Source organism: Vombatus ursinus, unplaced genomic scaffold (genome assembly GCF_900497805.2).
Source record: "Vombatus ursinus unplaced genomic scaffold, bare-nosed wombat genome assembly UNPS02000749.1, whole genome shotgun sequence".
In the NCBI taxonomy this organism is placed as follows: Eukaryota; Metazoa; Chordata; class Mammalia; order Diprotodontia; family Vombatidae; genus Vombatus; species Vombatus ursinus.
Genome location: NW_020940527.1, coordinates 5,674,982 through 5,687,530, shown reverse-complemented (window position 1 = coordinate 5,687,530; position 12,549 = coordinate 5,674,982). Strand labels below are relative to the sequence as shown.

The following is a 12,549-nucleotide window of genomic DNA, read 5'->3' as shown; positions in this document are numbered from 1 at the left end:
TAGGATCCTAGATTTAGAACCTCAAGGCTCAAGAGCCTCTTAGAGGTCATCTAGTTCAATTTCTTCCTTTTAGAGACAAGGAAACTGAAGCCCAGAGAAGACAAGTCACTTCTCCAAGGTCACACAGGTACTATGTAGCAGAGCTGGAATTTGAAAGGAAGTTCTCTGGCTTCAAAGCCAGCATTCTTTTCACTGGACCACACTTCCCTGTGCTTATCTGTGGTGTACAATACAGAATAGTTTTGACCTTTCAGCCTTGAAGAAACCGAGTTTTGACCAATAAAACTCTAAACTACCACAGAAAACCACTTCACCTAATTAAGATGCTGATTTCAGACATTTAGGGGGAAGGAGGGGAATAGTTTTAAGGCAGCAATTACAGATTTGCTCTCAACAGTTGCAAGCAGCCTTTGGTGTTCCTCTTTCTTAACTGCCTTGAACTTAACAAATTTATTGGTCGTGTTACCTACTAAGGAAGCCCATACTCATATTCCATTCCAAACCCTAAGATATCAAGGGTAAACTGTATAACTAAGCATGCACTATGCCTACTTCTGAGACCTCTAACATAAAGATGACTCTGGTGAATGCCTATGAAACTTTTAAAGAAAGGTTTCAAAGATTTTGAAAGTTCACCTTTTGGCATTCTGGAAAGCGGTGGGTCACAGCACTCCATGTGGAACCCTCTATCGCAAGAATCACAAAAAAGCATATTATCCTGTAATACAACACAAAATAAGTTGAATAATGGCTAACCCAATTGAAAAATGTCATTCAAACAATGTATTACTAAATTAACAATAATCAACAAAACTAGTCTAAGTATTAAGATATCTCCCTCCATGCATTCTGGAATGAAAAAGAAAAATATCAATAAATTATAGCAGTGAAACATTTAAAGTGAAAAGCAGCTACTGGACTACAGATTTTTCCCCTCTCCCACTCACAAAAAAAGTGAATACTAATAAAAGATCATTTAACTATTAAAATATGAACTTACTGCATTTTTGCCTTGGATTCTACATGCACTACATGTCTTGCATTCAATACACTGCCATCTTAAGGCCTTTACATTTGTTGTTAATTCTGGACAGAATTTCAAACATGATGGGTGTCCTATAAAAAAAATGTAAATTGCTTGATGTTAAGAAACTTTTACTACACCCCCTATCTCTATTTTTTGACTCACATTTTCTAATGTACACTTAGTAGACATTCAATGGTGCCAGCCAATGATCAACATTAAGACTTTAATAACTTTAAAAAAAAAAATCACAGAAATCATGGGCTGTTTTGTCTTTCCCTTTCCTGGAAAAAGAAGTGGGATGACTACATAAATTATTTCCCGTGAAGGAATGCCCATTTATGGTACAATATAAATATTCGGTCAAGGTGTTTTTTTTTTAATTTGATGAACATTACAGCTACTATAACTAATAGTCCTTACCAACTTGACAGTGAATATCTGTATCATGCTATCTTCACTTAAGTCTGAACTCCTGGAGCTTCATAAACCACCACCACCACCACCATTTAGTTATTGATTGCTTTTCAGCTGCACTGCTTTGCAGACAGTGCTCAGAAAAAGGACTCAGGATGGATGACCTTTTAAACTATTCTCTCTACTGCATAGCTAAATCATGAAACCAAACCTAAGTTTTAAAAGTAGGATAATATAATAAGCAAATGATAAAAAGAATGAACATGCCAAAAATATAGTCAATGAAGTTTAAGAAATTCTGATTAGTTTTTTCCAAGCACATATGGAATTAAAATATATTATGGACTAAAAACTTAATATAAAACAAGAGTATTAAGAAGCAAAAGGGAACTCACTTAAATAATTCTCATTCTTCCAAGGTAAAAATACTGGCAAGAAAAAATTTGTATAAAACTTATAAAACTTCATCTTAAAAATACACTTTAAAACAAGCACATCCTATCCATAAGAAGAAGAGGTGGCTGGTGGCTGAAAAGGAGATCAGATTCATTCTTACTAAGCATGTACTACAACTTAAAAAAAAACCAAAAAAAAAAAAACCACAACATGTAATTTTAAAGAAATGCTGTTCAATAGACACACCTTGAGACCATAAACACTTGCTTGTATGACTGGAGGCATAAAATTCAAAAGAAACTTGCCCAAACGGCACATTTCACTCAACCCAACCTAAATAAAATGAGATGATTGTTACTGTGGGTCAAACAATGCACAATCTGACAGTGGCAGAAGTGCCAGTATGGGTCCAAGTTAAGGTCATTTTTATCTCTGAGCCCCAAGGTTTAACATGAGACAACAAATACAAATATTAAATTACACTTGGAGCCAGGTGAGATGGTGCACACCGCAGATAAAGTGAAGATCATCAACCGCCCCCACCCCACCCCTGGTCATTCGGAGCTAGCTGTGGTAGGTAGGTCATTTTCCTGTGCCCCTTGGCATCTTTTCCATCCCTCTGGGGCACACCAAAGTCTCAACCCACAGGAGTTATATTCCAAATCCTATTGGACAGCTAAGTTGTCCATTTCCAAAAGAAAAATCAGAATCTTTCAAGTGCAACTCCATCTTAGCCTATTGAGAGATCATACAATCCAAAATATCTGATTATTTCAAAAGGTCAGAAGTGGGTGTGCACAGTGTCAGCATATGTTGGGGGCCAGATAATCTTCCTATACGATGAGCTTTTATCCCACAAACTGGTGGAAATTTTAAACTTTACTTATATTTTTTTAAACTAGCCTTAAAACCAGCAAGAACATTAGTAAATCCCATGTGAAAGAACTCATAACCAAGCTGCAATTGAAAACTGAAGGTGTAATAAAAAAGCAGATTCTGTGATTTTAAAACTGTCTTATAATTTCCTGACTTCGGCAGGCTCATTGTTTAAATATGTATTTTGGGCTGATGCCAAACTGACCTTCCTTTCTAAAGCTTAATAGGTGCTTCATAAAATTCTACCCACCAGAAGATGTGATTATTTTTAAGTGAAACATTCAAAATCAAACATCAATACTGCTAATAAAAACACACTACTTCGAGTTAAAAAACTGTAACAAAATTTCTGTATTTCAAATATAAAGAGAACAAACTTGTCACAGGCAGCTGCCAATCTCTGGCTGTGAGACCGACATCCAAGCATATCCATTTAACTTGTGGCCCCATTTCATTAGAAGTACTTCTATACCAAATGAGTAGTTAAGTATACACGTGTACATACATACATTCACACACACACACACACACACACATCTATATAAATAATACAAAACCTCTCTGACTAGCAAATAACAATCAAGTAAAGGCAGAATCCTGTCATTAAGAGCTGTACTCTGATCAAAAGAAGCTTAATATCCTTAAATGAGAAAGGAAGTAAACTAAGAACTTCAGAAGTCCTACGAATATAACTACCTAAAATTAAATGTTTAAAAAAACCCTATAAACTCAAAATGAGATCTATGTATGATACTAGCCCTTTTAAATGATTTTTTTGTTTTTAAATCTTACATTCTATAAAGACATGAACTCATTTTTCTACATTAAATTCTTCCCTTATCTTTTATTGTTTGCTATTTGAAGATAACCCAAAGGGTGGCAGAAAGGAGCACTGCAGATACGGCTGGGCTGCACAAGAAATTCCACAGAAGTGATATGAAACATGTCAGAAAAAAAGTATGACTCTCTCCCTTCCAAAAGGTGGGCAGCCATGTTTTCTCCTAAGATCCATGCAATGTTAAGAGAACTCAAGGAGAGCCTCAGCACAGTAGGTGGATTCCCATGGTAGATGTGTAGGAGGAAGACAATGACAAGAGCAATACAGGATGGGCAGGTCCGCTGCAGGCACTGAAACAATTGAACCATCTAGTAATCTGACTGACAGAAGCAATATTTGATGTGGTGCAATATCTAACAGAGAGAGCATGGCAGAGGGGGCAGACAGCTGCCCTTGAAGCCAGCATGACTTGGGTTCAAGTCCCTCTATCTTCACAACAACCCTGGGAAGTACTTGTTGTTATTATTCCCATTTTATAGATGAAGACACTGAAGAAGAGAGATAGATTTGTCCAGGGCCACAAATCTAGTAAATGCCTGAGGCAGGATTGAAACTTGGGATTTCCCAACTCTAAACCCTAACACCACTCAACTATTTGACCAATGTTAAGCCATTTATTCTTTCAGTGATCCAGGTAACTTTCAAAGTCTATAAATTACAAAGGTGCCAACCTGCAACAGTAGAGGAAATATCTTCATCTGGGACTTCACTATACCAATGAAATCACAGATCTAGTCTCTACTACTACTATTTGTGGCAAACTTATGAATTCAACCAATCAACCAACAAACATCTATTACATGCCTAACATGTGCCAAGCACTGTGCTAAACACAGAATACAAAGACGAGAGTGAAATGATCCCTGCTCTCAAGGGGCTTACGTTCTAATGGGGGGGGGAAGGGGAGGGAGAACAAAGGCAAGATAGTTTTGGGAGGGAGAATACTTGTAGTTTGGAGGGAGATGAAGAAGAATTTTGAAGGCTTTAAAACACAGAAGGTAGCACTTGAGCTGAGTTTTGGCAAAAAATAATTTGATCTCAATAAAGCAAAAAGAATATAAATGTTAATTCCAAAGTATGTTGAGTCATAAATATCAAGTAAAACTTCAATAAATTCTAACACTTATAAATGTGAAGATAACCAGTTTTTACTGTATCCATATTATAAAAGAGAAATTTTTATAAAAGCTAGATGCCACTCACATGTGGGATGGAACTAATCTGAAATAGTGTGTAAGTTATAACACAGTTTCATAAAATGCCCCCTTTGGCACTACGATTATCCTAAGAAAAGAGAAATTTCTAAATTTGATTACTTTATTAAGTCAGGCAAGGGGAGATATTTATTGCACACGCCAATGAAATCGAAGTAGATTCTAAATGAAATCTCTAAGATGATTGTAAATGCGACATCATACAAAACAGACTTCAGGTGTGCCATTTCTAAAAGCATCTGACACATATGGGAAACACATTAAGACCAGCTCTCCTTATGGGCTGCCATCTATTTTTTCTCCTGGTTTTATAGGACTCAGAGCATTTCTCATGAAAATATCTTACGTTAGGAATCCTTTTGATCAATCTAAACAGTCACAATTCAACCTGTGAACTCATCTTCCTCACCCTTCAATGTCACCCATGGGTTTTTCTCAATTCAATAAAGCCCCCATTGTTACATCATCATGCTGGAATAGGGGTTCTTAACCCAGGCCCCAAGAGGTTTCAGTGTTTTCTCTGAACTTGATGGGGCAAAAATTTATATTCTATTTCAATATAGTTGGTTTCTTTTGTAATCTTAAGTGTTTCATTTATTTTGCATTTAAAAACATCACTGTGAAAAGGTGTCCTTAAGCTTCACCAGATTGCCAGAGTCCTGACCCAAAAAAAAGTTTAAAAAAAAAAAAAAAAGGTTAAGAACTCCAGCTCTGGGGTCACCAAATATAAACAAGTAGCCACAAAAGGCCTGCAGTGGATCTTGAGTGGGCTCCACTAGCATTAGAGGGCACTGTTGAGCTATTCACTGTGAGTTTTCTCTACTGTAGTTAACACCAGTGGCTGTCATAACACAGCTCCTAAAAGTAAATTGTATTTGGTTTTGAACCTTCAATTTTAAAAACAAAACAAAACAAACAAAAAAGCCCGCCCATTCGGTCTTACCTATAAACTGGATGTCTACAAAGCATTTCTCTGTGTTAGCAACAATGGGCTTTTGATTAAAGTAGCCAAACCCAGATTGGCACAGAGCAATATGGGGAAGATTAAGTTATCCTGAACACTAGGACAGGATTCAGTTGCAGAGCCCAAAGAGGAACTCTGATCTATCCTATAATGCCAAACAAAGGAACATGAAGATCCCCAGGGCTTGAGTTTCAGCCATGAAACATACACTCATTCCAAGGCTTTAAGATAGCTCTACCTGAAGAAGAGCCTGAACTCTTCTGAACATAAACTAATTCCTGCTACACAAGCCTTCCATGTACTACTCTTATCACTTTTTTCTTATTAAAAGCAAATGAAAGGTATTTAAAATATATTTTTTAAAATCATGCCTTAAACACCATTCTCTTAAACCAAATGAAAAGAAACTAAGACTCTTTATGATTTCCAAGAAGATAAAACTCTGGTAGATCAAAATGAAAAGGTACAAAATAGACCAACATATCCCTTTCTTAGCTCTTTGGTTTGAGCAAGAAGAAAGGAGGATGTTACTAAAACTATCCAAGAATTAGAGTGCTTTTATTCTTTATGCAGAAAGGCTTTGAATTTATAAGCCAAGAAGAAATCTCTAATTCTTCATCACTCAAATATATGGCACCACAATGAAAGGAATATTTTAAAAGAAACATCTGAAACATTTGAAATAGAAACTACCTCTCTCCTCCCCATCCCCTCTCACATAATAGTATTTTGTTTATTGAGGTCCCTGAGATATATGACTTGGTTTGGAGACAAATTAAAACTGCAAAACTGTGAGGTTGATGCTTTGTACCCTCTCTTTTCTTTCTATACTGTCTCACCTGGTGAACTCATCAGCTCCCGTGGGTCTAATAGTCATCATTTTTATGCAGAAGATGCTCAGATCTACAGATCGAGCCTTTATATCTCTTCTGAGCTCCAATCCCAAATCATCAACTGCTTACTGGATATCCCAAAACAGAAGTCATTGATTATCTTTCCTCCAAAACTCATCCCCTCTTCAGATCTTCACTCTTACTGCTGAGGGCACCAACATCCTCTTTGTCAGGCTGGTCTGCAACCTTGGTGTTGTCCTCCACTAACCACTCTCACTCACTCGCTCCATGTATCCAATGCCGTGTCAAATCTTACTCTTTTTATCTTTATAACATCTGTCAAATCGATCTTTATCTCTTCTCTTGTACTGCTAATACCATCCTTCACATCATAATCTCTCACCTGAATGTTCTAACAACAACAATTCTATCTGGTCTCTCTATATAAAGTCTCTCCCTATTCTACTCAGCTGAGAAACGGATTTTCCTAACGCCTAAGTCTGACCATGGTACTCCTTACTCAACAAACTCTTTATTACCTCCAGGATTCAATATGAAGTACTTTGTCAATTAAAGCTCTCTACAATTTGGTACCTTCCTGTTTTTCCAGTCTTCTGATACTTTATTCCCCTCTACATATTCTAAGGAATACTGACCTATATTGTGGTTCCTTGTGCACAACACCCCATCTCCCATCTATGTGCTCTTGGCATTGGTTGTACCCATACCTGGAATGCTCTTTTTTAATCTATCTCTTAGAATCCCTGGCTTCCTTCAAGACTCAGTTCAAATTCTACATTTTTCAGGAGGCCATTCCTAGTTCTTCCAGCTGCTAAGCCCTCTTCCCTGTTTACTTTCCATCAACTCCATATGTATCTTGTATGAACCTATTTATTTACATGTTGTTTCCAGGGTTAGAATAGAAGTACCTTAAGAAAAGGGAATGCTTTTTGTCTTTCTCTGTATCTCTAGTGTTTAGTATACTGCCTGGCATATAGTAAACACTTAATAAACACTTATTAATTGTTTACTCAAAATATTTTTGTTGAACGCTTGCATAAATGAGAATTAGTTTCTAACGATGAATGGGACACCACTTATCCCAACATACAACAATGATACTGTCTCGCTGGGTTTAACTAAATGGAACATATTGATAATATCATTGTGTCTTTGTCACTATGTATGACACCATAACCAGACAGATGAGTTTTAATGAAACTGTATCTAAGAGACTGTAAAGGTCTCTTTAGCAAACATTATAAGTATATTATTCATGAAGAACATAATGTCTTATTCATCTCTTCCTTCTCAGCCACAGGCTAAAGGCCACTTAATAGTGGCAATACCTATTAACAAGACAGAAGCCAATGAATTCTCATTACTCTTTATTTAAGAAGGTTACCCTCTTATCTATTTTTTTTTAGCAGTTCTTATTAAGAGAACAGCATTTCAATTTACTTAAGCCTTTGGAGGAAAACACTGACTCTATTAATAATCAGTCACCAACTCTCTGCCTAGCTTTAAAACTACAGGAATTTCTCTCATTCCTGGATATTTCTTTGCTACTCTTGCAGGCCTATAACTTAGTCCCCAATTTTTTCCTTTGAGTTATATTAAAATATCACAATTCATCAGTAGGTGCCACAATCTAATCCAGAAGGTACTCTAAGTAGAAAAATCCTTTAAACTGAAGCTCTGGGTTATTTAAAACATTACAAATGTGCTCATTATGTCATATAGTTTGCAAATTTGGAATTCATTCACCCACTGATCCATCCTATAAATATTCATTAAGATCTCTACATGCAAAGTATCACACAAATGACTGGGAGAAAAGCAAATATCAAGATCAAGTCTTTTGCTGGCCTCATGGAGCTTTCAGAGAAGTTTCACTTCAGTCCATATCCAGCGGAATTTCAAAGATGCCAATGTTGATATTATGAGCAGCTGGCATTTATACAGTAGTTCTTTAAGGTTTGCAAAACATTACCTAGACAAGTTCTCATTTCAGTATTATTACCACCCTGTACAGTAAGTACTACAGGTATCACTATCATCACCTTAAAGATAAGAGTCCACAGAAGTGAAGGAGACACACGGTAATCACATATGTAACGACAAAGATGGAATTTTGAGCCTAAGTTTTCTTGATGCAAAGACCAGCACCCTATTCACGAGGGTACACTATCAAATGTTATTTAAACGCAACTATTAATGATATCTGGCAGAATATATTCCCATTTGTCTCTTTTCCTTCTGACATTCTTAGAGCTCATGATTGATGTTAGAAAAATTACTTTGAAGATGGAAGACTTTTTAATGGATAAAGAGTTGAATTTTATAAAGAATTTGTCCTACCACAAAAGACAACCATTAGCAAGCACACAAATATACTAACTTACCACTACTGCCACAGTCTGCACAAGACAAGAGTTCTTCTGGTTTTTTCTCTCGATTTGATTCTTTCGTCCCCAAACAGAAGCTACATATTGGAATTGGATCAGCTCGAGGCTAAAACAAAATAAAAAAAAAATTTAAATGGTTAGTTTTACCTTAGCCAAATAGTATTTCACCTTGAAATGAAAATGAATGAAATAAAACCAAAAAATTTTCATATGTGTTACACAAGAAAATGGCACCCATTTAAGATGACTATTACTATTAATTAAAGCCAACAGTAAATTGCTAATGCTGCAAGCTCTTTATTTTACATAAAAACAATCATTACAGTTATACACAAAACACCCAACAAAGATCATTTACCATGAAGAATTTATTTGAGGTCCCAACTGTTATCATAAACAGCACCTTTAACAAAATCATTCATCTAATGGTCAACGGGAAAATAATTCATAGTTCTATAGTGAATTAAGAAGTTTATAAGATGCTGTACTCATAATAACCCTGCGAGTTAAACAATAAAAGTATTGTTTTAATTTTATGTACAAATGAGGAAACTGAGGCTGAGAAAGGGTAAGTGACTGCCTGAGGCCAAAAGCCACCAAAGTTAATAAGCGTCAAAGCTAGCTGGAGTTTGAATTGACATCTCCTAACTATAAAAGCCATGCTCTTTTCACTATACTGGGATGAATGAGATAGTATGAATAGAATTTAAATAGGGTAAGATTTTTTAAAAAGACCATTGCTTTGCTAAATGTTTAAATGCAGCTTATTTTTATTTATCTATTAAATATGAACCCAAAAAGGTTCAGTTTCTACAAGTGACATAAATAAGACCAGCACCAAAGAAGAATAAAATATGTTGGTGGATTCACTAAGAAAGGACAAAAAGGCCACCATTAACAGCTTCAAAAATGTGTTCTTTTTGACACCAAACTTCAAAAATAAACCATGCTAAACAAAGGTGAATTCTCAATTTCTGACATTACCATTTTGTAAAAGAAACAAGAAAACATTTGTCTAACCCCTAGCACCCTATTAGGATCACTATGGAAATCACTCTTAACAATGTATAAATCTGCATAAATTTTCAGGTTTCTCAATTGCTATTTACCACTGCCAGCAACTGTAATGTTCTTATCCACAGAAAATAGGTGAATCTAAACTCCAGAGGTTTCTTTTTATCAATCTGAACATACAAGAGTGTATGAAAAATAAATTTTCAGTGGAAATCTAAAGGTTTTAAAGTTGTTGTCTAGCAGGTTAAATGTTTTACTTTTAAGATTTTCCGGTCGGTTTGCTTTAATCTCATGGACCAAAAATCTATTAGAAACACAACCCCCTAATAATACCTGGGAAAAATAGTAATTGGGCCTAAACTTATAAATGTATCTGGTCAGATAGAAACATTTTATACTGTATTAAATGAAATTTAGACCCAACATGTACATATTAACCTTACTTACAAAAAACCAAAAACCACACAGATACTTAAACGATAACTTTAAAAATAAGTAAAAAAAAGTAATAGTATTTTATCATCTCTAAGGGCTATACTGAATTTCAAAAATTTTCTTTAACATGTTGCAACATCTCTAAAACGAGAATTAATCTTGCATCTAAGGAAAGCTCCTGAGTATTCATACACTGTCCACATATGATTATTAGTATTATTTTACAATTTGAGCATTTATGTTCTTCCTTTCATCTTAATTTATACTTCTAATGTGTTCATTCTTTAGAAAGCAAAGTAACTACGAAAATACATTTTTATTTCCAGTCACAGCTAGAAAACAGAGCACATACAGTTGATGAGAAAAATAAAAAAATACAAAGTACTGCAAATTGGTCACTGATTCTTGCCAGTTTTTAAAATGCCAGATAATCAGTGCCACATAATTATGGATCCATAGTTATTACTTGTGAGTGTTCAACTGCAGTACCTTGGGAACACTTTTGTTCCTTTAAATAGCAATTAAAAGAACAATCTGATTTTAAAGTGACAACATTCCCCTGATAGATTCTAGCTAAACCCAGTCTTTGCACTAATGGGATTCTTGCTTTCGTTTGACATAACAATGCTCAAGCCATTTCTGCCATCCTAGCAGTGCTAAATAATTTACGAAATGTCACATATCATTCACGCAATGAAACAAATCCAAATCTACAATCCCATTTATCTTTCCCAGATGAATTTTTAGCTGCAAGAAAGACATGGCCATCAGCCAGCATTCATGCTCATTTTCGTTTTTTAACTAAAGGTAACATAAAGGACAAAGGTTGCTAGTAGTTCATGGCTAGAAAGAATGATGTCCCCCACTATACAAAATAATACAAAGCAGAGATATTGTCACTTCATGCTATGTTTAAGAGAACCCCATGATGCTGATGTGCGCTTAAAACCATTTATTTAAGGATAACTATCTCACGATACTCTTAAAAATAGCAACAACAAACCAGTGTGGTATACTGAATTATTGATAATTCAAGGCACTTTGTTGCCAACATCAGTACAGAAGATTCTAATTAACTTTTTAAAAATTGTCACTTATGTAAAATAAAACTTTTAAAGTAACGTGTGCAAATAGGTCAAAGAATTATGACTCACTGTCCTCAGTACATATACTGTTTCCAAAAAATCTTTTAATAAATTAAAATGGATTTCAATCACAAAATGTTTTAAGTTCATGACCTCTTGATACTTTACAATCTTCTACTGAAAGGAATCATATCTGAATAGCCTGAAAATGGAACAAGGAACAGAACTTGAATTTCTGAATTTTTGTTTGTATTAAACTATATAAAAGGCAGCTAACCCCATTGGTTGTGTTATGTTTTCTCATCTATATTCCTGTTGTACTTGAGGGTTACCAACTCATATGAAAAGACTGCTAAATTTACAATTAAATACTCTGTACGAGAAAGCAGACAGAAACAGTGGCTGTCTTGGATACTCCTACGGCAAAATCAAGAACAATGACCTGTAGACCTTCCTTCTGCAGTGGTTCCTTTTTTTCCATTTTGTTTTGAAGATCAGCATAGAGCATGGATAAGAGGTCTTCATGTCTCTTGTGTCACTAATAGTGACACAAGAGACAAAGTATCAGGTGCCATGAGGCCTATGATTTTGTCTCAGCTCTGCATTTAACTAGCTGTGCAATCTTGCTGAGTTTTAGTTTTCTCCTCTACAAAGTAGAGTAGGGGCGTAGTCATGAGAAATCCTAGAGAACAGGAGGAGCATCAGAAGGCTGTAGATGAACATGTATCTTCACTTTCAAAAAGACAAGTTCTGAGAACTACTAATTAATGAGACTGTGGCAAAATTCTAGAAATGTTAAATTGATAACTTATGAGCACTATGAGTCAAAATGTGATCAGTGAAACGAAGTCACACAAAACTAATTTAATTTCCTTTTAAAAAACTGGATCACTAAATTTTAGATCAGTAAAATGCCAGAGATACCATATACTTAGATTTCAATCCACCAGCTGACAAAGTGACTACTCAAATGCCTGTCCACAAGCTGGGAACTTAACGTTTAGGTGTTGGCCCGGTCAGGTGACTTCTTCCCAGGTTATACCGC

The 12,549-nt window shown here is 35.4% G+C and overlaps 1 protein-coding gene across 8 annotated transcripts in view; it reads right to left on the bottom strand.

Moving 5' to 3' along the window:
* KAT6B (lysine acetyltransferase 6B) overlaps positions 1–12,549 on the bottom strand; it is a 222,770-nt gene that overhangs the window by 78,822 nt on the left and 131,399 nt on the right. For 5 of the 8 annotated variants that reach the window (XM_027858756.1, XM_027858761.1, XM_027858752.1 and 2 more), the window contains exons 4-6: positions 8,968–9,076; positions 1,001–1,116; positions 637–718 (exon numbers count right to left, since the gene is read on the bottom strand). In XM_027858756.1, coding sequence (XP_027714557.1) covers positions 637–718; positions 1,001–1,116; positions 8,968–9,076 — 307 coding nt within the window. Of the gene's footprint in view, positions 1–636; positions 719–1,000; positions 1,117–2,083; positions 2,171–8,967; positions 9,077–12,549 lie in introns of those variants that run through there. The other 3 variants (XM_027858793.1, XM_027858783.1, XM_027858802.1) reach the window with 3 other exon arrangements.